Raw genomic sequence first — 27,860 nt, forward strand, 5'->3', positions numbered from 1 at the left:
ATGTTTCAAGACCACATGTCATCGAAGAAATCAACTTATTTGCGTACAACTTTATGGGGTAATTTATACCACATTAGGTAAAAGATCCCAAATGCCTAAGCCAAGCAATGGTGGTTTTTGAAAAGAATAATGCTGAAGTGACCTCAAGATTTGATCTCACATGGCACATCCAGACGTGAAAGTGTATGAGAACCATAGATACTTTTTCCAAAGATACGAGTGAAAAAGCATTTATAATTTATATCCACTTTCACGTCAAGATGTGTAATATGAGATTTAATCTTGAGGTCACTCTAGCACGACTCTTTTCAAAAATATTTAACTGACTTCCTCTTATATTTTACTCAACATTGCATTCACATGGTAGTGGGCGGAGAATCATAGATTTTTTTTCTTGTATCTCAAGGAAAAAATATATGGATCTATGATTGCCACGGCATTAGTACAATATCAAAGGAAGTCCCTTTAGAATGATTCTATATATTTTTTTTCTACCATATCTTATTATATTTATTCCCACCCCCCCCAAAAAAAATTTTAATTTATTTGTTTAGCTTTTATTTCTTCTTTCCAGGGTGGCAAATATCATTTGTTATTTTATTTTCAATATAAATATGTATTAGACATTTTAACAAAATATATTTTAATTTATTTGATAATTAAGTCAAAAAAATTAAAAATTAAAAATTAAAAAAAAAAAGTCACCATTTACCAAACTTTTTTTGATAAATCATGCAAAACACCAATTTATTTTCTCATATTTTCCTCTCTCTGACTCTTCTCATAGGTAACAACGTAGTAGATGGGCATGCAGTCGCTTTTGACCCCGTTCTTTAAGCCTTACTTATTTACTCCTTTTTCTCTTATAGGCTAATCCCTCTCTCTCTCTCTCTCTCTGACCATCTCAAAGGACTCGAATCTCTCTGCTTTCGTTCTTCTCGGGTCCTGAAAAGCCCACGAAGAGTACCATCGTCAGCCATGGATTTTGTTATGGAAGAATTCCCATCTTTTCTTCTTCTTGGTATGCCTCTCTCTGTAACACCTTTTCGTGTTTATTTTATTTTTATTTTTTTATGTATTCTGTGGTTTGAGGTTCTTATTGTTTGCAGGGGGACAAGAAAGGGTTGATTTTTTGTGGTAATGTGGCGGGGAGAGGATTTAAATACTGAAGTATGGATTCTTCTTTTGAGGGTACGAATTTTTCTTCTCTTAATGTTGATTTTTATTTTTTATTTTTTATTTTTTGTGTTTATGTTCTATGGGGTTTTAATTTTTTGGGGGTTTTTTTCTATCTGGGTTTTCTATTTTTGTGGTCTTTTGTCCATATGTTATCTGGGTTTTGGTAATCAATGTGTTTGCAAAGCAGATGGTTGAAGCTTTGATATTTGTATTCTTGACTTTATTCAGATTTATGTTGTTTGTGATTCTGAAGATTTATATGATTTGGGTATATCTGAATTTGTGAGTTTCTTGTGTAATTTGATTTGGGTATCTGAGATTGTGCTATCTGTGATTTTAATATATTATCTGATTTATCTTGTTTTTTGGACTTCTTGGTGATTTAAAGACCTGTTTGGATCTCTATCTAAGAGAAAAATGGCGATCCAAGCAGGCGCTAAGAGAAATTGTGGATACCCTTTTGTTTTCCATCCTTTTTTATTTTTATTTTTTATTATTATGTTTAATTTTTTTAATCAATATTTTTGACTTATGTAGATAATCTAGAGGGCCTTCCCTTTGATGGGTTTGAGCAACTTTAATTTTAAAAAACTATTTTGCCGTCTAGAGGAGTTGGTTAACTGCATTAAGTTTGATTAGGTCGTTGAACACCGAAGAAATGCTGGAGGTAGACTTCTTTGATGGGAACTTCTCATTAATGTGAGAAGAAATAAACCAATATAATTGAATTACTTGCGGTCCCTTTATTAATGGAAGTCAACCCTTTTTTAATATTTCTCTACAGTTATTTTATTAGTAAAGTGGTCTAACAAACAATGTACAGAAGAATTCAAGGTAATAAGTACTTTTCCTAGTAGTTTCCAGTTGGTTTCACTCATAAGAGGAATCACAACTTTGATTTGACTGTATTATGTGCATTAGTTTGATAAATAGCTGGCTTTTGGTCTTCTGCTTAACATGTCTAACTGATTTAGTAATGGACTTTATCTTTGTTTAAAAGGATTAAAATGGTTTATGAGGTCTGAAAATTTTGGGTGTCAGTGATTACATGCAAATTCGTGATGGGTTTAGTGATGTTCTTTTTTTCGTTGTTGGTCTAGGATTTGTGCATGACCCTTTGAAATGTAGTGAGCTGAGTATGGAAAGAAAACGAGAACTTGTCTATGAAATATCAAAGTGGTCACATGGTGCCCCAGAAATGCTACAATCATGGAGCCGGCGGGAACTTCTACAAATCCTATGTGCGGAAATGGGAAAAGAAAGGAAATATACTGGAGTGACAAAGTTCAAATTGATCGAGCATCTTTTGAAACTTGTATCAGAGAAAAATTCCCTCACACGAGTGGATGGAGCAGTCCTTGAATCACAGCCTCCACCTGAAAACATCCAAAATACTTCAAAGAGACAGAGGAAGACAGATAACCCTTCACGGCTTCCAATTGCAACAAATCATTCTATTATCAATAACAATGGAGATCTGTTTAATACAAAATACTGTCAAAACTCAGCTTGCAAAGCTACTTTACGACAAGAGGACGCCTTCTGCAAAAGATGCTCTTGTTGCATATGTTGTAAGTACGATGACAACAAGGATCCTAGCCTTTGGTTGGTTTGCAACTCAGAGCCTCCCTATGAAGGTTATTCATGTGGCATGTCATGTCATCTTGAATGTGCTCTTAAGCATGAAAGAGCTGGCATTGCTAAGGAAGGGAATCATGGAAGATTGGATGGGAGCTTTTATTGTGTATCTTGTGGAAAAATGAATGATTTGCTTGGGTGATTCTTCCTAACGATTCTTTTTATTTGATAAATTTTGCTTCATTGTGAAGGTTTGAATTTTATCTTTTTAAAAAATTTCATTCTATGTATGAAGCATACAATCCTTGCTAAGTTCTCTGCTTTATTTATTTATTTTTTTTTTGGCATCATGCTTTTTTTTTGGCATCATGCTTTCTGCTTGACTTTAGCAAGTTTATCTCTTCAAATCATTCAGAAAAAAATTTGACATTACCATGTTAACTATGTTTTGTGGTTTCTCCCCAACTAATGGACATAATTTTTTATTTTTTTTAATGTTAATGGGTTTGTTTGTGCTAGAAAATCTTGTGGTTATGATTTATAATGCATTGTCGGTCATTTTGAAAATGAGTTATAATTGTACAACATGGGATTTGGTGTGATTGGGCTGTTGACTGTTACTTGCAGGGTAGCATTGCTCTTATAGCTTTTTTTGCCTACGAAAAGTATATCATATTTTTGTGGCTCTATAGAATGCTATTGTTTCTAAAATAAATTTACATGTGTAGGAACTAATAATAGTGAAGGGTCCTAAAAATATCTGACACTGGTCTAGGATCCTTGTCACGTATTTATACAATTCTTGCAATTAATATGGTTTTACCCGCCTGTTGCATGAAGACTCGTAAACTGTTTCACTGTAATAGCTTCCATAATCAAGTCTCAAATAACTAAATCATTAGGTATGCCACTGGTGCTTTCTTGAGAAGGGCAAGCCAGCTTGATGTTTTAAAAAGCATTTGAGGATCATCCTTAGGCTTTGAAAAAAGTGCTCTTATCAAAAAAGAAAAAGAAGGTGCATGTTTCACAATTTTATAGAGCAGTGTTTTAATATTTTGAATATTTGTTTAAGTTATTGTTTATTAAATTTTCCTATTATATATTTTTATCTTTATTAAAAATGATTTTTTGCGAGGCTTATGCTTCTCATGTGTTTGGGCCATTGAAACTCCACATTTAAAAATACTGGTTCAGTTGTCAAGAGTGCCTATAATGAGAACCCTATCACTTGCTAGTCAATGATAGAATCTACAAATAGGATTTCACTTAAGTTTTTGTGGCAATGACCATCTTTTATTTAATAGCCATCGTAGGTTACAGAATGTATATCTCTTTGTGTTCTTGTGAAGGTCAATCTAGTAATGCGTGAATTATTTACTAAATCCTAAAGTATATCCCTATGTGAGCTGCATGTAAGGACATTGCTTGAGTTCTTTTTTTATTCATTATGTTTTATGTTACAAGTCTAACTAGTGGTTATATTTTCCAGTTGGGCCTTTTTCGGAGTTATAAATAGTCTGTTTTCATTAGTCATCAGTTGCAGGTGATATCCAGTCTAATGTATTTAAATTTTAATTTCAAGTTAGGGTATTGAATTATATATACATGGATTGGGTTCCAGTGACTCATGAAGAATGATTCATGAGAAAACACATGATCCTGACTGTGTAAATACGAAGTCCAACGGTTGGGATTTATTCCGGATAACAAATATCTCGGGGATACTTATCTCGAGGATAAATCCTGACCATTGGATTTTGTGTTTACATAGCTGGGATCATGTGTTTTTTCCATTAGTCATTCTTCTGAGTCATCAAAACCTGACCCTACGTATGTATGTCAGTGTGCGGTTCTCTGTGTGTGCATGCATGAGTGTGGTGTATATGTAACTTGAAGGGACGATAGTCTGGTAGGCAAGCTATAACTTGAAGTAAGTTCTTATCCAGTAATTAGTATGCTTTTTCATAAAAGTAGACAGTTGGCAAGGGATTTCTTTTTTCTTATTAGATTGATATCCACTCTTATTTATTTAATATTGTAATTTCAATTGGTGTCTTGAACTACAAATAAGTTATGAGTCGTGATTTTCTAACGCCCCCTCTGACTTACACTCCTTAACATGGCATGGGCTAGAACCATAGATTTTTTCCTCAGGATACACTACCGTGCATCCCCATAAATATGTGCAATTGTGTATCCTGAGGAAAAATCTATAGTTCTAACACGTTCTAACACATGCTACGTCAGGGAGTGTATGGGATATGTCAGTGGGCGGCGTCAAAAAATCATTATTCATAAGTTATTAGTACATGAATTTTACCTTGGTCACCTTATATTCTATATAAATATAACATCAATCTACAAATAGTTGGTTAATATCTCTTTTATAAGTAAGCAATTGATATGTACCTTTACATTTTATTTTTTTCTTGTTTGTGAACTTGATTTAACAAAAACCAAGTATGGATGCTAATGAGGAGTGCAGATCTCAGGGTATTGGTACCATGACTATAATGTCATTGTAAACATAGATGGTGGTCTCGGATTTGAGCTTTTCACCTCAGGGTCCTCTCTAGTTGCTGCAAGACATAATAAACTAATAAAAATAGTAAAGAAGTTTAAATTTTTTTCCCTCAAATCAGAAATTGCCACCTATGGTTACCATGACAAATAGTCGCGGTAACAGGTCCATGAGACCACCCTTGTTTAAACCCATAGTTACTATACTATCGGGTATTTTATCCAGCCACTTGGCTTAGGAGAGGAGACTTTTCTACAATATGGAAAAAATTAGACCCATTTGTATTCAATAATTTACCGAAACCATATCTATTCCTCTTTTTTCCTTTTTTTTTGGTAAATTAAGGATTTCATGGTGGAGAGTTTAACAATACAAAATGTACTTTTGAACTCTTCAGTTTCTGTCCATGAGACTTTTTGTTTTTGTTCTCATGGTCCGCGTGGAAGGCCAATAGATGAGGAAGGTGTTCATACTTCAGCTTGCAATCTGTTAATTTTCCTCTTTTTCTGCACTTTGATGTCATTTTCTCTCTTCTTTTTTTTCAGAAAAAGAAAAACAATTACTTGCATAAACCATAGATTTTCTGATTTGCACAAATTAACAAATTATGCAAAGCATTAAGACTTCCCAATGTGAAATATTCAAGAAATATTGAAGACCCTTATTTTAAATCGAAGTATTCTATTTTAATACAGATGTTGGAGGAAACAACTTATGATGGCGAAGGATACAAGACGGGTGGATGTACTTTGTTATCGTGTCTCTCTAAGCCAAAAGCTTCTCCGTGGAACAGAGAAGTACCAAAAGCTGAATGAGATTGTGGAATCAGCGGCAAAGAAGCTCGAAGTCGAAGTGGGGCCTTTAGCTGGTTTACCTGTGAAGATAGCACGGGGTATCGTTAACAGGCTCTCTTCAGGCCCTGACATTCAGAAGCTGTGCGCAGCTGCGGTGGAGTCGCTAGATTCAATGCTTTCTTGTAACATGTTGCATTTACCTCCAAATCCTCAGATTCGAGGTAATATTCTGCCGAATCCTACAAATTGTTTTTAGAAACACAGTCATTCTTTTTTCTTTTCTTGTTGAGTAGTGCTGGAGTAACATTAAAATTGACATCGATTCTCCCATTGCTGATGTGGAGGTGCGCCATATATGCTTTTCACTCTTATCTCGATGAAAAGCATCTATGATTCCATACATACATCCACGTCAGCAATGTGAGAATCGATGTCAATTTTAATGTTACTTCAGCATTTTCCTTTCTTTTTTTTTACAAAGGAAGTATTATTCATCCGGAATAATTCACGCATTTTAAGTATATAAAAAAAAAATAATAAAACGTATTTTTAAGAATTTTTATAAAATTCAATATAAAAAAATAAAAATAAAAACACTATTTTAGCATTTTGTATGTTTTAAAGTGTAAACTTGTAAGTTGTATCATGTAATACAAGTCCGACTTTAAGCGGCCACTCAAAATTTTGGAAGAAACCACCCATCTAGGTTTCACTTGTCCCTTTCATCTTTTTAAAAATAATGACATGCCGTTCTACGTTTATTTGAGATACCACCTCAATTTTTCAAGCTAATGATTTGTTCCTTGACTTTGGTCTTCTTTTATAAGCCAATGAAAAATAACCTCAATGCCCCCATTATCATGACCACCATCACCTTCACTATTAACATCACCACCATATTACTGAATTTTGTGTTTTTGAATTTTTGAAGTTGGGCATATAATACACATAAAACATACGTCACATATTTTCCGTTTACCAATTTTTTGACTGGATTTTTGCAATCCAAAATCGAATAGAAGTTGAGTTTTTCATGTGTTGAATTTTTGTCGTATTCCAAATTGTTGACGAGGGGTTGAACATGTTTCAACTTTGCAGATTCCTGCTTGACGACTCAAGGTCTTATCATGTTTGAGAATGTGTCACCGACATCTCTTACAGTGGTCTTGGGTTCCGAAGACAGATCATTAGAAGAACTTTTGGGGTATACCTTGTGGCATCGCAAGGCTGACGCTACCAACTATCCAGCGGAACCAACATGTACGGTATTCACACCGAACACTAGGTTTTTGGTGTCAGATCTTGCTCCATCTACAGCGTACATGTTCAAGGTAGTTTCCTTCAACAGCACAAGAGAGTTGGGGGTATGCGAAGTCAAGTTTTCTACAAATGTTGCTGAGAACAATGCTGCAAAGAGCTTGTTAGTAGAAAGAGATCGAAGCCCAACGACCAATAGTAGCAGCTTGTCTAATCCGTCTTCAGAGGGAGATGAATCCAACAACATTACCGATAATCCCCCGGGCACAGGACAGGAAGGAACGCCGGGAGATTCGGTTTCTATATTAGACGAGGAACGCATAACGGGGGAAGTCGGATCCATACCCAACTTATTAATCTCGAAGTTGACCATTGGAAACCATGTGTCTGACATCCCGAAACCTGAAAAGCATTCACTTGAAGGTCAATTCGTAGAGGACATGAGCATTGATAATGGATCAAGCAGTCCCGGGAGGAAAGAAATGCGGATAGTTCCATTCGAGCATGGAAATGATGCCGCTCTGCCCATCACTCCATGCAAGCTAGAGATTGGCAAGGATGGACTAGGAAGGAGTGGGAGACCAAAACCGAGTGACGTAGAGCTTGATAACGGGAATGGTAAGCCTGGGAAGGAAACACAAGCGGGTAGTTCGTCAAAGAAGAGAAGTGGAGCTCGGTGGGTTGAGGATTGCTTCAGTGATGCATCTTTGGAGAAGGAGTACGAAAATTGTGTCAAGAAGGTTAGGTGGCTTGAGTGTGAGGGATATATCGAGAAGAACTTTAGGGTGAAGTTCTTGACTTGGTATAGCTTGCAAGCAACCCCAGAGGAGAGGAGGATTGTGAAGGTGTTTGTCGATACATTTGTCGATGATCCAGCGTGTCTTGCAGGGCAGTTGGTTGATACCTTCTTTGAAGTCATATCTAGAAAGAGACCACCAGGATTACCAACCGGATTCTGCATGAAGCTGTGGCATTGATCGAACATTCAATTGTGGGGAGGAGAGCCCACTTGTAGGTCAACTGATTCTTGATGCAAAGCCCAATTGGGTTTTGTGTGTCAATGATTCTTTGGACCAAAATTCAACATTGCTAATTAGGTAAAACCCATTTATATAGATCAGCATTGTTAATTTGATTCAGATGTAAGAACTTCGGAGCTCTCATTTCTAGTTATGGAACAGTTCCTCTGTTTCTTTGTTTCTTTGTTCTTTGTTTTTTCATTGAAATCATCCAATTATAGAAGTTCGCTTCAACTCTTTGGAATGTGTGGCATATATATTATATACGTATCTGTTACAATCAGTATTTTGGTGTTTCAGCTTGAGCTGTATGAGATGAAATTCTCCTATATAGTTCTCAGGGGTTGAGTCCCGTCCCCTTGGTAAACCTTTCTGAATAAAGTATATGATTGGTTTGAAGAACATCTCGAGATTTGGGTGATTGTAAATGATATAACTAGTAAATATGTTGCTCCTCATCTTAACATATTGTCAACCTTTTTCAGATATGTATTTATCTGATTCAAAAGGGAAGAACTTGCATTAGTATCTCAATTTTAATTCAAATATGGGATTCATTTACACTCCATGTTATGAGTAATATTTACCATCCAAAAAGACGAAAAAACGGAGTATTTGTATAAAGAAATGTGTTGAAAAAATGGAGGTGCAAAACCCTGCCAACAAAATGATTAGAAGTGGGACTTAAATCATCTTCTTGGCTTGTGGTTGATAAACATTACTAATGGAAATATATATATATAGGGGGCAGTTCAAGGGCCATATGAGAAAACATATGAAAAAACTTTCGTTTTTCAAAATAAGAGTTAGAGGTTTTGGATTGAGCTAATTTTTTGCAAGGATGGTCACTATGATGAAAAGATCATCCTCTCAAAGAATCAGTTCAATTAGAAACTTCTAAATCCATCAAAAGTGATTTACAAATTAGTGATAAAAATTGGTAAAAAATCGACGGTCCACATTCTAAATCACTTTTAATGGGGTTAGAAGTTTCAGATTGGGCTGATTTTTTTTTTTTTTTGGATGATCTTCCCATCATAGAGATCATCCTCACAAAAAATCAGCTCAATCCAAAATTTCTAACCCATATTTTAAAATTTTATAAAAAAACGAAAGTTTTTACATATATTTTCTCATATGGCCCTTGAACCTGACCTATATAGATATATATATATATATATATAGGGAAATGTTCAGCAACAAACATTTTGGCAAAACATTTTTCAAAACATGGGTTAGAGGTTTTGGAATGGGCTGAGTTTTGGCGAGGATGATCTCTACGGTGAGGAGATCATCATCACCAAAAATCAGCCCATTCAAAAACTTCTAACCTTTTCAAAAATGATTTACAAAAAATGGACGGTCCACGATTTTTCAACTTGTAAACTGGTGCTAGAAGTTTTGGAATGGGTTGATTTTTGGTAAGGATGATCTCCTCACCCTAGAGATCATCCTCACCAAAAATCAGCCCATTCCAAGACCTCTAACCCATGTTTTCAAAAATGTTTTGCCAAAATATTTGTTGCTGAACGGGACCCATATATATATACATATCTCGGTTTATACCACGTTGATCCTTAATATAATTATGAAAATCTTTGTTCGAGTCGTTACAGAATCCTATGTAGTGATCTTCCGCTCTGACTCGCACTGAAAATATGTCATGGGTCATAGATGCAAATCATTGAACAAAAAACAGTCCGTTGATTGTAGGGTTGATAACACCATCGTCATTATCGTCTTTTTTAATGGGTAGGTTGAGATTTGATTAATATAGAGACATAGTAATGGACAAAATTTTAGTTTGTATAAGAGTTACTTTGTAACAACTCTCTAATTAAGTAGCGAAACTAATGACCAAATGAGATTCCAAAACCATGTCTTCCAACAAAACAATGTGCTTGTCACATGGGACATCCACTCATATATTTTTTTATATTTTCTAAGCACAGTCTTAATCATATTATAAGCAATTATTTATTAAAAGCCAACATCAATCCGAAACCAAGACACTTTATTTGTAACATCAAGAGAAATAAAAAAGGTTCCCAAAGGAACCATGGACTAAGAAAAACAAAAGGCCTAGGAAGAGGTGGTGGTGGTGGTGGTTGGTTTTTGAATGATGAAGGACATGCACTGGCCCTGCTTCTTGTTATCGAAAGCCAAGCAGCGGATATAAGCATTCGGGTACGTTTTCTTGCACTCTTGGAGCTCATTGAGGACTTGTGAGGGGTCGTTGCATCCGAACATAGGTAGCTTCCATAGTGTCCAATACCTCCCATCATAGTACCCCGGCATTTGGCTATTGGTTCTGTGAACATACCCCACCTTCAAAAAAACAATAATAACAAAGTTTAAAAAACAAAAATTAATCAATTCATATCCAATAAATTAACAAGAAATAATGGAGAAAATTTAATGTTTACAAGTGAAAGAGTTGATCTAAGAGAAGGGCGTTTTCAAAATGAAGTTCATTTATAGAGTTGGTTGTCGTCGTTTAAAAGAACAAGCCCATTACAAAGATCGTACAAAGAATTCGAGAAAAAAAAAAAAAAAACAAGTGAGAAAGATTCTTTGGAAACAAGGTTGATCTTAAGCTCTTATGAAGGAAATAGAGAAGGAAAAGACTTGAAAAGATTTAGATTGGGAGTGAAAAAAGATCTAAAGATTTGTTATTTAACATAAGATAAGACTCTAGAATAGAGATGAAAAAAGGCGTAGAAATCGCTCTCTATTTCTCTAATGGATTGGATGAAAATGGTTATACAATAATAATAACAATAACAACTTTGAATTTTTATTTTTTATGTATTTTCTTACCGTATCGAATTCTATGCAAGGGATCCATCCCTTGGAGAGCATGTAATTGATCTCTTTAGCGATCGAGTCATCAGAGAGAGGTGGTAAGTAAGAAAGCGTCTCGAACTTCTTGTTATCGATCGGATTCCATGTCTATTTACATTAATAATCACACATAAAATAGAGAGAAAAAAAAAAAAAATTTTAAAAAAAAGCTGGTGAGTCCTTAACACAAGTCATGACCAATTTTCCCATATTGATATTTAGATTACATTACCTTCATGCAACTAGTTTTCCATCCATTGGAGACAGTTTTTCGACTCCATTCAATTGAATCCTTAGGGAGAAACAGCTTCGGCGACATCGGTTTCAAGCCAACGTAATTGAATCCGGACACCGGAGTTGAGAGCATCCTGGCAGCCATTTTTTTTTACTCTTAGTGTAGGGAGGGGAGGGGCACAGTTGCAACAAGTAGTGAGAGTGATATTAGTTTATTTTATTTTGGATGGAAGAAAGAGGACAAGAGGAGCCCGGCTTTGGTGATTGTGGGGTTGGTTGTGAGTTGTTTTAAGTGTCAAATGGGCAAAGAGAAACGATAGGTACGAGGGTGTGACACTGTGGGGGGAGGGTTTTGTTAGGCTTTTTTACCTTGGTTTAATCACCATTTTTCTTGCTTTTCTTCTTTTTCTGTACTTTTTGGGATGATTTAGATACACCCCTTCATTTTTTGTTGAATATTTGTGATACCCCCAAGTTTTCAAACAGGTGACATGTTCCTTGACATTGTTTAACTTGGAAGATTAAAAGAAAATGGCCTAAATGCCATCATTTTCAAGTATGATTACTCGTGGGAAGGTCAATATGGGATTTCACATATGTCGATTACGCCTAATATGGGTAGTTTTGTAAATTGGACATGTCCTCAATACACGCAGTTTCACATGATTGGTCTATAGAGAAATAGATCCAAAAACAATAAATAAATAAAAGTAAATCAAGATGCACCATACATAAAACATAGAGATTTTGATGTCGTCCCTTTGAGACTAAGTTATGTCCACTATGTTAAATGATGAACAATGCATCCTGACTAGTACCATTGGACACCACAAACCATAAAAAAGGTCGATCCAGGATTCTATGAATTCTTGGATTGAATTTTCTGTGATAAAAAAAAAAAATTCATAGAGAATGGAAGACAACATGATTTTCCATGGAAAATGGGATTTTAATGTGTATGCTTGAATTAGGTTAAAAATAATTTATCCTATATGTTCAATGCTTGAGGATGAACATTTTTTTTTTTTTTTTTTTTAAGAGAAAGCCAGAGTTCTTGGCTAGACATTGAATATGAAGGCATTTAGATCATTTCTATTAGTTTGTTGTAGAAGACTGGGGTCAAAGTACTAAATAAAAAGTTCGAAAACAAGGGATTCTTAAATATCCTTTTTAAACTAGAGACCGAACACATGGCACACAGAAGGTGAAACGTAGCAATCAATGGGGGGTGTCAGTCACGTAGCCAATTGAGTACATCACAGTAACCGTTTGTGACATAAATGTGAAAGATGATTCTCTCCATATTTGGATTTTTATGGGTGTGAAGCAGAGAGCCTTCTTTATATAGCTGGATGTGGACGCAAGTATTAATCTATTTCTTTAATGTGGGATGATCCAGTGTTTCCGATTTACATACCATAAACAACATTACATACGTGGCAAATGATCATGAATCATTTGATAGATTTGGTGATAAACAAGTTTCCCCAAGGTGGAGTACCTGAAGTTCAAGATGCATGATTTTAAAATTCTAAATTCTACCAAAAACAGATTAATAAGTTCACCACCTCCGCGTCAGAAATGTAAAAATCGCAGTAAATCCAATGTCACTCGAGCACAACCCCAATAAGCTCTATAAAGTGATGGTGTGTGCAGATTCATTGTTTATGTAGAGGCCTCTTGAAAGCATATCTTACTATTGAGCTTCAATTTCGTAATCGTTTTTAAATCTTATCTAATAAAAGGAGTGCAACACTTTTTTTTTTTGATAAGGGGGTGTCCGACTGGGGGGATCAGATGAGCTAGGGCCAAAATCAAGGCATTTGGGTCCCTCCCTCGGGCATATGCAACACCTACACATCACATGCACCGGGTAAGTGAGGGAACGTCCTAATGAGTGTCCTCGAGAATATATTGCTCATATTGGGTATCAAACACAATCTGTGGACTCTCGTCGATTATTGGATTCGAAATTGCCATTAAGCCACCCCAGGGGCGGAGTTAGGATTTTGTCCATGTGGGGGGCAACTAAGAGTAGAAATTTTTTTGTGGGGATAACTAAGAGTGAAAAAAAATAGCTGTGAGGGTAGCTAAGATTGGAAAAAAAAAAAGAAAATGTGAGGAGGCAATAGACGGATGTTTTTATCTGCTAGTAAAATCTGTTATAATATCTCACTAATTTATATTGTTTGAAAATTCTTGTGGGGGCAAGTCCCCTCACAGCCCCACTTTAAATCTGCCCCTGAGCCACCCCCTTGAACCGGGTTCAACCCTTTATTGACCTTTCTTATTTATAATAAAAAAATTAAAAATAAAAATTTCTATATAAAGTGATAATTGTTTTTGATCTGATCATTTGAGGCATATAGGCTTCTGGAGTTTGACAAGTGCAAGAATCAAATTTTAATTCCATTGATGTGGAACTACATATCTAATTACTATTCATGATTAATCAAACTGGTACTCAAATAGTTGACACAAGTCTCACGAACTAAAAACAATCCTGACATAAAAATCTAAAATGATGTTAATTATACATGTACTTCGAGTCGTGCTGGAGTGACCTCAAGATTGGACTTCATATCGCACATGTTGACGTGAATGTAGATAGGAACCATAGATACTTTTCACTCGTATCTTAAGAAAAAGTATCCATGGTTTTCATACACTTTCACCGTCAGGGTGTGCTATGTGAGGTCCAATCTTGAGTTCACTTCAGCATTATTCTTGTACTTATGATGGTTATTGTTCTAAACTTGTATGGCTTCAGCTGATTTGAGATGGGTTTGGGCTTTGCTTTGGGCTTAGCCACCCCATGAATAAAACATACCGACCATCGTCTTCAAACCCTAACAAAAGTAGGCGGCTGTGGCACCTGCACCTCCCACGAAAAGTCTGCAACATCCGTAAATGGACAATGAAAGTCTTCAGCAATCGACAATACATTTCACAACTAGCGATAAGATGTCTGATGATCAAGTCAATAAAAATTACAATCTAATAGATCTTAGAACTATCCAATAATCAAACCAATAAAAACAAAATTAATCAAACATAAGTTGTGTATCTTGTTCCCTCACTAATTCTTTTTCTTTTAACTCTCTTAATCACCAATGAAAAATTTATTTCTGATCCACGATCAATCCAAGCTTTGTTAGCAACAACTTGGGCTCTTAACTCACCTCTCTCTTCTTCGCCCTTACTACAAAAGGGTATGTATTCTTGATGGGAAATTATGATCAAATAACAACATTATAGGGTGAAGAGATATGGCAAACGTTTCTAATTATGTTGTCTAACCCATCAAATAATAGAACTATTTATTTCACATATTACTTTGTTCTATGATTTCCATTAGAATTATAATTTGGAGAATCCAACTATTTTTATAAATATATATAATGTGGGCCAAATCACAGTGAATCTAACATTATAAAGTTGGGCTAAGGCTGAACCAAGCCACCCCAAGCCTCTCTATTTAATCACTCCATTTTCCTCTCTCTTTGCCTATAGAATGGAGAGAGAGGATAATGGAGTGATTTTTTCCTCACATCCCAACACCCGTTTGACATATGGCACAAATGACGTAAGTAATAAGAGGGAAAATTTGTCAAACGGCATAAATGACGTAAGTAATAAGAGGGAAAATTTCTCTCTTCTGTCCACGGTGAAAAAAATGAAATTTCTTGATTAGGTCACTTGTGGCATTCAAAAACATGACCAATGCATGTGTTGTAGAAGATGAAATTTTATGAATTTTTTTAAAAATAAATTTAAAAGTTAGTATCCACCATTAAATTTTAATTTTAAATTTGGGTAATTGGTAGCTATTCATTTTGAACACCTATGATTAAGCTCGAAAAACTTTCTTTTTTCTACCATGAGTTTTTTTTTAATGAAATCTTGAAGACTATGGTTTTCGATTGTCAATATGTTAATCCATGTGGGCCCCACGACCCTTTTTAAAATTTGAAATCTTAAAATTGAAATTTGTGAGCAAAGGATGTGTGGGCTGAGGAGAGAGAAATTTTCTCTTTATTAACTGGGAAGTTTTGTTAATTTAAGAATCTATTTCCAAATTTTAGAGTCATAAACTCTATATATGGAGTGAATGTAATTCATTGTTCTCACATAATAAAATAAATAAATTAGTATTTGGAGGAAGATCCCTCTTGAAATGGATCAAAATTGTCCATAGGATCAAGGATCATATCAATCGTCAGCCCAACAATTGATACACTTGTACAAATTCTTATCCACATTTTCATCTCACAGTGAATATTGATCAAAATCTTGAGATGGCATAGGTCATGCTCGATGGAGTGATCAATGGGCATGGGCACAAGGACAACCAAGTCTTTAGTACAACCTACAATGAAATTCCTTCCACCTCCTTAATTGATGAAAATGTCAAAAAATACCGAGAAATTTGAAAACTAATTCTTTTCGTGAATAATGGAGGATCTTGTCATATTTTCTATTCAAGATTATAATAATCGAATTCAGGAAAAGATTGCTTTCTTATTTATTTTATTTTAGAAGTCTTTCTTTTTTATTTTAAAAGGTTTAGAAATCAGCATGATAGTAAATTTTTTTTTTTTTTGAGTTTTGTGAGAGGTTGAATCATGGAGATTAGGCTTTAGATTTTTTTTTTTTTTTTTCAAGTCATCTTATTTCTGTCAAATTTCTTTTACTTTTTTGTATTTAATCATCAAGTAAGATGGAAAACCCACTATCAAAATGATGATTTTAAATCGAAGTCATCGAAGATTTTTTGATAGTTTTGTTTAGTAGGTTTAGACCAAACTTGTTTTAGCACATTCAATAAGCACCTACCAAATAAAATTTTCTATCTAACATTACAAAATCGATTCGATAAGTACCTATCGAACAAAATTTTCTTATGTAAATGATTTTGATTCAATTGGAAGTGTTAAGATAAGAAAAATAAGTAAGATCAAAGCTTAAAAGAGTGTTGATAATTTGACGTACTTTTAGTGCACGTACTTGACACACACTGGCGTGGGAGCACATAACTTATTTAGAAAAAGAAAGAAAAAAAGAGAATTTCTCTCTCCTGTCCATAGTGAAAAAAGAAAAAAAAAAAACTATATGATCCGATCACCTTGTGACATTCAAAAACATGATCCGATGAAATAGGATTGTAGAGGATAAAATTATACGAACTTTAAAAGAAAAAAAAAGTTATTTTTCACTATTTAATTTTATTTTTAAATTTTGGTGCTTGGTAGCCATCCGTTTTAAAAATCTTGGATTTTTTTTTTTACATGAATATTTTCATGAAATCTAGATGGTTGTATTGTTGGATTGTCAATGTGATCATCAATGTGGATTCAACGATCTTTTTTAAGATTTGAAATCTACAATAATAAATATATGGGTAGAGATTGGGCAAAAGAGAGAAATTTTCTCTTTTTTTTTTTTTTAAATAAGTTATGTGCTTCCACATTAGTGTGCCTCAAAAATACATTAAATTATTAACACTCAAGTTTAAAACCCTCACTAAACCTTTCTAAATGCAAAGAAGAAGAATAAATGAGAGAGGGGTGAAAAATAAGAGAGGAAGGAGAAGAAGGGGGTTAAAGAACATTTAATTGGTGTGTGTAGATAGTTATTTTAAAGCGGATGAAAGTTGCAATTTTGGTGTGTGCTAGTAAACCCACGTACCCATATTTCATATAGAGAAGAGATACAGACCGTCCATCCAGAAAAATCGTCCTTTTTAGCCTTTTGGCTCGTAGTTGAAAAGAGTTCAGTCGACAGATGGAACGCTATAAGATGGAAGACATCACCATATTATATAACATCTAGATGCACAGGATAAAATCTCTCTAGATGCGTTCTTCGATGCACGTGCAAGCACCCGTGCGAAACACCTCCGTACCCCTCTACGACTACGAGCGGCGCAAAAACCCTTTCTTCTTATAAAAATCTCTCAGATTTTTGCTTATTGTTTCTGCGAAATATCGAAACCCTAATATCTTTCAATTAAGTTGAATCGAATCGAGGTTAAGAAGAGATGACAGGGCTGACCTGCAACTCCTGTAATTCAGAATTCGTGGATGAATTGCAGCAGAAGCTCCATTACAAGTCCGAATGGCACCGTTACAATCTCAAGCGAAAGGTATGTGTCCTCCTTAATTTTCCAAGTTTCTTAGGATTAGGGTTTTCGTACTTGATTGCTTTAATTAGGGTTTCATGAAATATCATTGATTTAATTAGGGTTTTAGTTTTCCAATGTGTTTGTGATTGTAGATATTGTTGGTGTTGATTTGGTCGAAAAAAGAAAAAAAAACTCAATTGCAATCACAAGAATGGAAATGATGATATCCACACAAATGAACTTGAAAGAAAAAAAAAATTTCTAGGGTTTCTTATGTTCTTGATGAAAAATTGGAGAACAAATGAACAATTTTAACTTGCCTTTGAAGTTCTCTCTTCAAATTGAATTTTTTTCTTTTCTTTTTTTAATATTAATATTTTTCTTCTTTTCTTGCATCAGTGCTAGTGAGTTGATATTTAACAGGGATTTACCTATAAAATATATATTTACGTGTGTTTAACTGGGATTTTTTGTTGTGCTCTGTTGGTTACATTGTGTTGATCTAGAGTTGATACCATAGTCGTGTAATGTACTTCGTCTAGGATATGGTGATCTGTCCAAATGAATCTTACTTGCAAGGATTAAAATGTTGCATCGATTGAATGTTCAGTTAATGAAAGAACCAATAGGGTATCAGCCAATATGTTCGATACAAACAGATACATTCCATACAAACCCAGGGGCGGAGCCAGGGGGGCAATCGCCCCTGCCCCCCAACTTTTTGGATTTTGTAGAAAACCTCTACATTTTTATCATTATTTGAGATGCCCCTCTATTTTCAATGGGTTGCCCCCTCTCACTCTCCACTTTCTAGTTTTTGCCCCTCCAAAATTCTTCTGATTATTATTATTATTATTTTTTTTTATAAATATAAATATAAAGATTTTATAAATATCAAAAGGAGAAGGAGAATACAAAGGAGGTTGAGAGAACCCCCAAGATGGAAAACGAAAACAAAGAAGACAAAAACAAGATCTACTAGTTACATAAGCTATCCCATCTAAATACGAACTCCTCGAAAGAGAACCCGGAGAAGTCCTTGCTTAACTACGTCCAGAAAAACAACAGTCCTAAAATCTCCATGTACACCGAATGCCAATTGTTCTCCTTGCTTTGGAACACCATGTTGTTTCTCTCTTTCCAAAGACCCCAAGCTATGGCTAGAGGAATGATAGCCTAAAGGTGCATTTTTTCTCTGAGAGAATATGTTGTAAGCCTACCCTTCTAACATCATAAAAAAATTCTTTAGGAAAACCCAATACATGTGAAACAAAGACATAAAAGACGACCAAATTCCTTGGGAGAAAGAGCAATGAAGAAGACTGTGATCCACAAATTCGCCATCACTCTTACAATGAGAACAAAAATTAGGAGTGATCCTCCCACGAGAAATCAAATTATCCAAACTAAGAATGCTCCCTAAGGAGACAAGCCAAACAAAGAAGGAAATTTTAGAAGGAGCAAGAGAAGACCAAATGAGAGATTCTGAAAAAGAATTTTCCGACTTTGGAAGAATGACTTTGTAAAAGGAGCAAACCGTGAATCTCCTATCCTTACTCTTGACCCATTCCTTCATATCCTAATCATTTTACCTGATTTAGACTTCATTCAAGAGATTTAGAAGAGATGTTATCTTGGTTATCTCTCAATTATTAAAATTTCTCCTAAAACCCAAATCCCAAGAACTAGTGATTTCATTACGAATCAATCAGTACTTAATCAAGCAATTACTTTTAAGAGAACAAACATACAGTGATGGGTATTGGGTTGATAGAGTCGAATTACCACACCGCCTATCTTCCCAAAACCTCACCCTATCCCCTAAACCTACTCTAAAACCGATATCTCTCTCAAAAATCGTTGATTACCTTGAGAATACCCTACTCTTCCAAACACTACAACAATAAGACCCCTTGGCTTCCCTGTTGTACCACCCAAACTTCTTTTCCCCATAGCACAAACAACCTTTTTCCACAAATTATCCCTCTCTTCACCGAACCTCCATAGCCATTTACCTGAAAGAGCTCTATTTGTTAGCCTAAGATCTCTAATCCCTAGACTTCCATTTCTCTTGGGGGTGCATAGCAACTCCCAATTAAGCAAATGATATTTCTTTCCTCCATTCTTATCATTCCATCAAAAAAAAATTATAAGTTTTTCCATGTGGATCTCCATCGACTTAGGCATAGAGAAAATGGAAAGGAAGTAGATAGGAATGCTAGACATCGTGCTTTTGATCAAAGTCACCTTACCCCCCCTTAGAAAGATATCTCTCTTTCCACATACTCAACTTCTTTTCCATTCTATCAACTATCCCATCCCAAATGCTTTTACTGCTATACGTCGCTCCTAAGGAGAGACCCAAATAGGACGAGGGAAGATTATCACTAGAGCACCCAAAGATAGTTGCAAACAATGGAAGATCGTCAACGACCCCTACCCTAAAGATCTTACTTTTCTGCAAATTGATATGAAGGCTAGAGATTGCCTCAAAGCAGCTTAATAACACATGCAAGATGCTCACCTTATCTTTGGAATGATACAACAAGAACACTAAAGTGTCGTCAGCGAATTGAAGGTGGGAGATTAATGGACCCTCATTATTCACCATACCCTGAAAGCTTTCCTATGTCCTCAGCTTTTTTGAATAATATACCCAAGGCCTCGGCCACAATAAGAAATATGAAAGGAGATAAAGTATCACCCTATATGCTTTGGTGAATATTTTAGATATCCTCATGTGCCAATGTTCAATATTTTTAGGCTTTAGACATCCTTCTACATTTTGATACATATTTTTGAACCCCTTATATTTTTAAATTGATGAGACCCTTTGAAAGTGTTGCCCCCTCCCCCCCAAATTTTTTGAGTGATTAAATACTACCCTTATATGATTTGGTGAAATCAATATTTTCAAATTGATGATATGCCCCTTGCTACTCCCATCACCTCAATTTTTTGGATGATTGAAGCATCCCCTCTATCAAATTGGTGAATATTTGAGATACCTTTTTTTTAGTAGATAATGGAAAGGAAAATACAAAAAGAAAGGGAAGGTCAAGATAACCATTCCAAGAAAGAAAACAGAAGGAAAAACAAAGAGCAACTACTTTGAAATATTACAAATACTATCCTAACGGACAACGAAGTCCTTAAAAAACACCCCTTTGAACTCTTTAAAGATCTTACACCTGAAAAAGATAACCCAAGAACTGATAAAACTAACAGTTGGATTGATTGAGCAAATTGATGACATGCCCCCTTTGACCTTGATCTTCTTTCATAGACTAAAAAACAACATAAATACCTTCATTTTCAACTTGTAACCAAAAATCAATAATTTTCTTTCTAAAACCAGTCATTTTCAAGCTCTTCGACTTAATTAAACTAATTTTTAATCTCATCTTCAATCCATCATTTTGAACATCGCCTTAATCTCTTGTAGAAAATCCTAACATTTTCTATCTCATCATCTTCTACTACAAAAATCTTATCATATTTTTTAGATTTAAAAAATAAAGTAGATTAATTTTTAGGTTAATGTCTAGGATAGCAATTTTACCCATGAGATATATATGATTGGTTTTGAGAAGAGAACTCGAAGTGTTTTCAGTTTCAAGTTAAAGATGAGGGTAATGAGGTCATTTCCCATTAGTCCATTAAAGAAGACCGAGGTCAAGAGAATAACTGCTTTGGTGAATTGAATTTTCTTCCCAAAATTGGTCCATCTTCAAGATCTTCAATCTTAACTATAGTCCCTCCCCCCCCCCCCCCCCCCCCCCCCTGCCTCCTTGAAGAAAATCTTGGCTCTGCCCCTGTACATACCCGAAACATTCAATGTTCCAGGGTCAATGTTTTGTATTGGTCTTAGCCAATATATTTGGGTTATTTATGTAATCAGATTAGAGGTGTCTTGCCTTAGATATCTTCTATGCAAGGAAGCTACCCATAAAATGATTATTGCATTTGAAGTATAAACTTTAATTACTTATTAGAAAAAAGGTATAGACTTTAATATACCTCCTAAGCTTCCCATGCTTTTCCAGAAGGTCCCCAAATTGGGTTTCCTGACTCACTTTGGGTCTGTTTAAACAGGGCCTTATTTCCCTTTGTGTCACCAACTTCAGGTTTCCTGATTCGCTTTGGATCTGCTTAAAACAGGCCAAGATGGTATTATAAAAGAAGTGGCTGAAAATGTTGATGGAAAGATTGTCATCTTCTTTCCAACTTTGTGCCACCACTGTTTTGGTTTCCAAATGTTCCATTTGACAATGTGTATGTGTCATACACATAAACATGTTTTGGTGTCTAGATACTATTAGTGTCAGTCGTTAACCCCAGGAATCTGATATACCAAAACGCCCTCACTGTTTATTTCATATGTTGACATTTTTAATTTTTTTCCTTAAGTACTTTAGTTCTATTACTGGTTTATTAATTATAAATCGATGATCTATTATATTAATTTGAATGTTCATCTAATTATGACTGACAATCAATGGCAATATATAAATATTGCATGGTCAAGGCCATCTTGTTAGGTTAATGTAAATGTTTAGCATTGAAAATCTTTCAAGTTGGTCCAATATGATTGTGAAATTTAGAAAGTATACTAATATGGAGGGTTGGGAGTTGAGCCATCTATCAATGGTACCGAACATTTTCCATCTGGTTTCCCTCGTCATACCTATGTCATCTATTTGTACTTCCCATTGGCATTTCCACTCGTTGCCAGTTCTTTACATCTCATGAAATTCTTGTAAATAATACTCACAAACTAGATATTTCATTTTAATCATTATTATCATCCATCATCATCTACGCCTTTTTGCCATTAAGTTCTATCTAGAGCTTCTCTTTTCTTTTCTTTTTTGATAAGTATAATTTTATTAAGCAAGAGAAAATGGGAGGTTGTGATATCCCCTTACAAGAAAACCAAAAAAGAAAACAAAAGAGAACAGAATAAACAAAACCACCCGCCAACAATGAGCCAACCCTCTACCTATCTATGCACTACATAACAACTCCCACTTAAACAGAAAGTCCTCGAAAAAGACTCCTTCACAATCTTTACACAGCTTACTCCAAAGGAACAATAAATCCAATCTATCCAGCTTCACTTCTTGGGGAGGCTTCTCCACTCCTTGAAACACCATTCTGTTCCTATCTTTCCACGACCCCCACAATACACGCAAAAGGAAGAATAGTGTACAAGTATATATATATATTTTTTTCTTTTGGAGAAAATGTTATGAGACCACCCAATGAAAAGGGCCGTGATAGCATTAGGAAAGACCTACTCTATCTGAAAAAGAAAGAGAAAATAACTCCACTCTTTTTTACTTTGTTTGACTTTTTAAAGTCTTCAACTTTCACCGAAGCGCTCCTTACTACTGCAATCATGGTCTTTGGTGTACCTGAGCAAACCAACTTTCTTACATATATATATATATATATATATATATATATATATATATATGGGAGGCGTTCAACGCCCATTGTTTTATCAGTCGTTTTAACAAAAGAAGCTCGACCGTTGGATATATAGCGATTGGATGGTCGAGATTGCATTTGCGTTTAAGTTATGGATTTATGAATTTTTTACAGCGCCATCCCTCGATTATACAGTATTTAGTGTCACCTCCCTGGCACAATTAAAAAACAGCCCACTGTTATCTGCGTTTAAGTTATAGATTTATGGGTTTTTACAATGCCATCCCTCGGTTTTATAGTATTTAGTGCCCCCTCCCTGGCACAATTAAAAAACCAATTGCTGTTAAGAACAGAGAGTTCTCCTTCACTCTCTCTCGCTCGAGCGCATCTCTTTGAAACCCTCTCTCTCTCTCTCTCTCTCTCTCTCTCTCTCTCTCGTTCCATTGATGGCTTGTTTAGCAGAAACAGGGGTCGAATTAAGGTTTTGAGGGGGGGCTTCCATAGTTCAAATTCATCCTTGCAACCTGTCCTGCAGCAGCGTAAAGCAGATCCCAAGCTTCGTCATTCACATTCATGGGCGTCGAAGGAGAGTTTGGGCTCCCTTGGTTCGACTCTAAGTTGCAAGCAAACCAGCTTCCAACTCCGCACAGCGTCGATTGGGGGGAACCGGCCATGACCCATGTCTTTAAAACATCAGAAAAACAAAAATCCTAAAAAATCAGTAAAATTAAAATGAAAACCAGACTACCCTTTAAAACATTCAAAAACAGAACAGACCTTTGGGTTTCCAGCACCATAAACAGGACCTGAACTTTTCTCGACTTTTTGAAGCATCGAACAAGCCATCTGACGAGTTATACCAGCGAGATATTCCTCCTCATCGCTCTCAGTCTCGGTTGAACTCACAACGGACTCAACTGGCAAACTCAGAGCAGAAGAACCACAAGAGGTAAACCCATAAACGTAGATAACAGCAATCGGCTTTTTAATTGTGCTAGGGAGGTGGCACTAAATACTGTAAAATCGAGGGATGGCGCTGTAAAAAGCCCATAAATCGATAACTTAAACATAGACGCAATCTCGACCATCCAATCCCCATATATCCAATGACGGAGCTTCTTTTGTTAAAACGACTGTTAAAAGAGAGGGCTCTGAACGCCTCCCTATATATATATATATATATATATATATATATATATATATTAATATATCTAATATATATATATATATATATATTAGATATATATATATTTATCTTGTTGGGACTACTACTAGATATTCTCTATGTACTCGCAAAAAAAATATTGAATAGATTAGTTGGTTATGGTTGCGCAAGCAGCTCAACTGTTGGCATATGAGATGTCCTAGGCTGGATTTGCCAAGTCTAGATTAATCTGCATTGATTTTCAACAGGTTGCTGGGGTTCCTGGGGTGACAGAAGCCTTGTTTCTAGCTAGACAATCTGCACTAGCCCAAGAACAAAACAAATTTAAAGAAACTCCAATGCTATATAGTTGTGAACTTTGTGCGAAGGAATATCGAAGCTCAAAAGCTCATGCTCAACATCTTAAATCGAGGAGTCATATTATGCGAACATCTCAGGGAATGAGCGGTCCTCAAAACATGGGGTTTACAGTTATAAAGCCACTTCCAAGCCGTGTTGTAAATAAGCCTGCTCCACCAAAAGAGGCAACAAATGACGAGAGTGGTGATAGTGAAGATGAATGGGTGGAGGTTGACCCAGAGGACAACTTGTTTGATGAAGCCACAGATTCTTTATCCCATTTGAATGTGAAAGAAATTGCCTCGGATGATGATATGGATGCTGAAGAGGAATTGGATCCCTCCTCTTGCTTCATCTGTGATTTAGAGCATTTAACAATTGAGAGCTGTATGGTTCATATGCACAAACAACATGGGTTCTTCATCCCTGATGTTGAGTATCTGAAGGATCCCAAGGGTTTGCTTACTTATCTTGGTCTAAAGGTACCGTGTCGTAGGAGTTTGTGCTTCTGAAGTGTTTTCTAATGTTAAATTTGACTCAATTTTTTTGTCCTTTTTAGGTCAAAAGGGATTTCATGTGTCTGTATTGCAGTGATCGCCACCATCCTTACAGCGGCTTGGAAGCAGTGAGAAAGCATATGGTGGCAAAAAGTCACTGCAAGGTACGCTATGGGGATGGAGGCGACGATGAGGATGCTGACTTGGAAGAGTTTTATGACTACAGCAGCAGGTTTTTTATCTTCTTAATTTCCCCATACATTGTAATAGAACAATTTGTGTTTTTTATTTTGACCTATAAAAGTAATTAATATAGTTGAATCTCCACTCTCGGTGTCATACGCATACCCCAGTTAGGCCCTGTGACCCTCTTACATTCATAGTTCTCTCCCTCTCCGAACAGATTGGTCTTTTGGAATAGTTGGTTGGTTAAAATGGTATCACAGTGCTAGGTTCATATAGGTCACGGGTTCAATTCTTTCCACCCTTATGGGTTAGGGGGAGTGTTGATTGTATATTTTCTTTCACTCTAGGGTACTCCAGTTAAACCCCGTGACGTTCTAGGTCTTTTGGAGTAGTTGGTTGGTTAAAATGGTATCAGAGCACTAGGTTTGTATAGGTCATGGGTTCCATTCTTTCCACCCTTATGGGTGATGGGGGTGCATTAATTTTATATTTTCCTCCACTCTCGGGTGTGTCATACCCTAATAAGGCATGAGCCTCTTATATTCATAGTTCTCCCCCTTTAAAAGATCGGTCTTTTAGAGTAGTTGGTTAAAATGGTGCTCCATTGCTTGTTCTTTGAGCTGAATCTTTGGGTATTGGTTGTTTGTCTCTTACTTTTGCAGTTATGTGGACACCGATGGGAAACAGTTAGTTGCATCCAATGATACGGACAACACCGTTGAACTCGGTAGTGGTGGATCTGAGCTTTTGATAACAAGAAAAATGGACAGTGGAACATCTATCAAAACTCTCGGATCTCGTGAATTTCTGCGTTACTACCGCCAGAAACCCCGTCCCTCTCCAACAAGGGATATTGCCTTAGCTGCGGCCTTAGCCTCGAAGTATGCTTCATCTCTCAGTTCGCATTTTTTTTTACCCTTTATAAAAGAAGAGAACTAAACAGGAGCATTATTTATGATTTGTAGGTACAAGAGCATGGGCTTGGCAACAGTGCAATCAAAGGAGCAGATAGTGAGGATGAAAGTGTTGAGAGAGATGAATAGGTCGGGCGTGGATGCAATGCGCTCCAAAATGGGAATGAAGAGTAATGTCATCAGGAACCTCCCAAAGAACGTCACATATTGATCCTCTGCCGTGAGCATGATTGTATTGATATTGCACGATTATGCCGAGTACTTAGTCTGCTATATTTTTGCATTTAGGATAGACTTTGATTAATATTATTAGGGATTTGTTTGTTTACTGGAAAAGTCTATATGAAGAAATCATGAGAAAAATATTTGCTTGGTAAATTATAAAATGATTTTTAATATAATTGTTGGTGAAAGTTCATCATTTTTTTTCATTGACACCCTTACTGATGCGATCAAATGTCATTAGAGAGATCGTGGCAATTCTTAACACGACCCACAAACACGCAAACACTAATGGGGTAGGAAAGACATTAGGGGTAGAACTTAGTCTGGTTCAAACCAAGAATTGATAGCTTTGGACTGGTTTGGTATAAGTTGCAATTATGTTCTAGGTTAAGAAAATGGACAATCAAACAATTTGATTCAGTTCTCGGTTTAGGGCTTATATTGATTTATGATTGTTATGGATAAATTAATTACTTTTTTGGGTAGGTTATGATTTATTATATAAAATTTTAAAATTACGTAGCTTCCAAGCAAGTTCATAGGATATTAGCAACCCATAGAGCCAAGCCAAACCAAACGAAAACGACCTTGGAGAATTCGATCTTTCTAGTGAACCAAGTTGCACCTATCGAAAAAGAGACCTGTCGAGCAAGGAAGGGGACTCATGTTGACTTTTTCCTAGTAGAGCAGGGTAAAGCATGTGAAACACTGCATCTTTCTCTGTATAAAATGTGGATGAGAAACGTGAAGTCAAGAACAAATTTAGCTACGATTGGACTCTCTTGAGTCTTGAGGCTTCTCAATCAGATCCAAGGTTGGCGGAAATGAGGACCCAATTCATGTGTCATGTAACTGTATTGTGTACTATACCAACAACGTATTACACTCCATAATACATAGATACTGTATAAATTCATCCCACATCTCAAGTATCTTCTCTATTTATCACATATTCTAGGCCTCTAGTTGAGGTACTCTATAATACATTCCCCTATAGGTTTTAAAAATTATGCCATACAACCACCTTGATTTCAGTCTTCCATGAGATACAATCCATTGTCATATCTATGTCTAGAGTAAAAGAAAAATTCCCTCTTCTCTAACCTCAATATTATGTCTTTTCAATATATTAATTTTCAATTTAGCAATTCGATACCATAGCCATCTAGATTTCATGGAAAAGCTCAGATTTAAAAAAAAAAAAAAATTCGATTTCTTTTTTTTTTTTAGATCATGTTTTTGGATGCAACAATTGACGTGTAAAACATTCTTTAGTAACTTAATACGGGAAATGTTTTCTTTCTTAATAGATCTAATAGTGTGACCCACATTTTTTTTTAAGTTAAATACCTATGATCCTCCTTGATGCAATGGATTTGTGAGTAAAAAAACTAAAAATATTATAAGTATTTAGTCATTTAAAATGACATAGATCTCACTTAGGATATACGGAGTAACAAAGTTGGTTAAGTAAGGGAGTTTTTGTGAAAAAAAATATGAAATAGATAAGTCAATTTGATAACTCTCTTTTCTTCTATCAATCTATTATGA

At 35.6% G+C, this 27,860-nt stretch overlaps 3 protein-coding genes across 4 annotated transcripts; 2 read left to right on the plus strand and 1 right to left on the minus strand.

Moving 5' to 3' along the window:
- Positions 1-826: 826 nt before the first annotated feature.
- LOC147392921 (VIN3-like protein 2) lies at positions 827-8,585 on the plus strand. Of its 2 annotated transcripts, XM_086455390.1 has the most exons (6): positions 827-1,021; positions 1,110-1,191; positions 2,280-2,955; positions 4,247-4,300; positions 5,974-6,293; positions 7,171-8,585. In XM_086455390.1, exons 2-6 carry the CDS (start codon positions 1,173-1,175, stop codon positions 8,304-8,306), a joined length of 2,205 nt encoding a protein of 734 aa, XP_086311516.1. In that variant the 5' UTR covers positions 827-1,021; positions 1,110-1,172; the 3' UTR covers positions 8,307-8,585. The 2 variants fall into 2 exon arrangements, with proteins under 2 accessions (XP_086311516.1, XP_086311517.1); XM_086455391.1 differs by lacking the exon at positions 4,247-4,300 and having other exon boundaries at positions 830-1,021.
- A 1,643-nt stretch (positions 8,586-10,228) lies between these two features.
- LOC147392922 (ribulose bisphosphate carboxylase small subunit, chloroplastic-like) lies at positions 10,229-11,721 on the minus strand. Its single transcript, XM_086455038.1, has 3 exons — positions 11,425-11,721; positions 11,169-11,300; positions 10,229-10,676 (listed from the first exon to the last, which is right to left on the minus strand). Exons 1-3 carry the CDS (start codon positions 11,569-11,571, stop codon positions 10,431-10,433), a joined length of 525 nt encoding a protein of 174 aa, XP_086311164.1. The 5' UTR covers positions 11,572-11,721; the 3' UTR covers positions 10,229-10,430.
- Positions 11,722-17,291: 5,570 nt separating this feature from the next.
- On the plus strand, positions 17,292-26,485 carry LOC147392923 (Zinc finger protein 622). The gene is made up of 5 exons (XM_086455037.1): positions 17,292-17,571; positions 24,397-24,969; positions 25,047-25,216; positions 25,833-26,051; positions 26,136-26,485. Exons 1-5 carry the CDS (start codon positions 17,467-17,469, stop codon positions 26,293-26,295), a joined length of 1,227 nt encoding a protein of 408 aa, XP_086311163.1. The 5' UTR covers positions 17,292-17,466; the 3' UTR covers positions 26,296-26,485.
- The last annotated feature ends 1,375 nt before the right edge of the window (positions 26,486-27,860 follow it).

The sequence above is a fragment of the Akebia trifoliata genome, chromosome 10 (assembly GCF_017979445.1).
Source record: "Akebia trifoliata isolate Shusen 1 chromosome 10, ASM1797944v1, whole genome shotgun sequence".
Taxonomy (NCBI): domain Eukaryota; kingdom Viridiplantae; phylum Streptophyta; class Magnoliopsida; order Ranunculales; family Lardizabalaceae; genus Akebia; species Akebia trifoliata.

What these genes read in the sequence shown, in the direction of transcription:
- LOC147392922 (XM_086455038.1), bottom strand. Translation starts at nt 11,571, where the DNA reads ATGGCTGCCAGGATGCTCTCAACTCCGGTGTCCGGATTCAATTACGTT. An exon ending in GGAAAACTAGTTGCATGAAG is followed by an intron (nt 11,301 to 11,424) that starts GTAATGTAATCT and finishes TAATGTAAATAG; the next exon opens with ACATGGAATCCGATCGATAA. An exon ending in CTTGCATAGAATTCGATACG is followed by an intron (nt 10,677 to 11,168) that starts GTAAGAAAATAC and finishes GTTTTTTTGAAG; the next exon opens with GTGGGGTATGTTCACAGAAC.
- LOC147392921 (XM_086455390.1), top strand. An exon ending in AAAATGAATGATTTGCTTGG is followed by an intron (nt 2,956 to 4,246) that starts GTGATTCTTCCT and finishes TATATTTTCCAG; the next exon opens with TTGGGCCTTTTTCGGAGTTA. An exon ending in TCATTAGTCATCAGTTGCAG is followed by an intron (nt 4,301 to 5,973) that starts GTGATATCCAGT and finishes ATTTTAATACAG; the next exon opens with ATGTTGGAGGAAACAACTTA.
- LOC147392923 (XM_086455037.1), top strand. Translation starts at nt 17,467, where the DNA reads ATGACAGGGCTGACCTGCAACTCCTGTAATTCAGAATTCGTGGATGAA. An exon ending in GTTACAATCTCAAGCGAAAG is followed by an intron (nt 17,572 to 24,396) that starts GTATGTGTCCTC and finishes GATTTTCAACAG; the next exon opens with GTTGCTGGGGTTCCTGGGGT. An exon ending in TTTTATGACTACAGCAGCAG is followed by an intron (nt 25,217 to 25,832) that starts GTTTTTTATCTT and finishes TTACTTTTGCAG; the next exon opens with TTATGTGGACACCGATGGGA.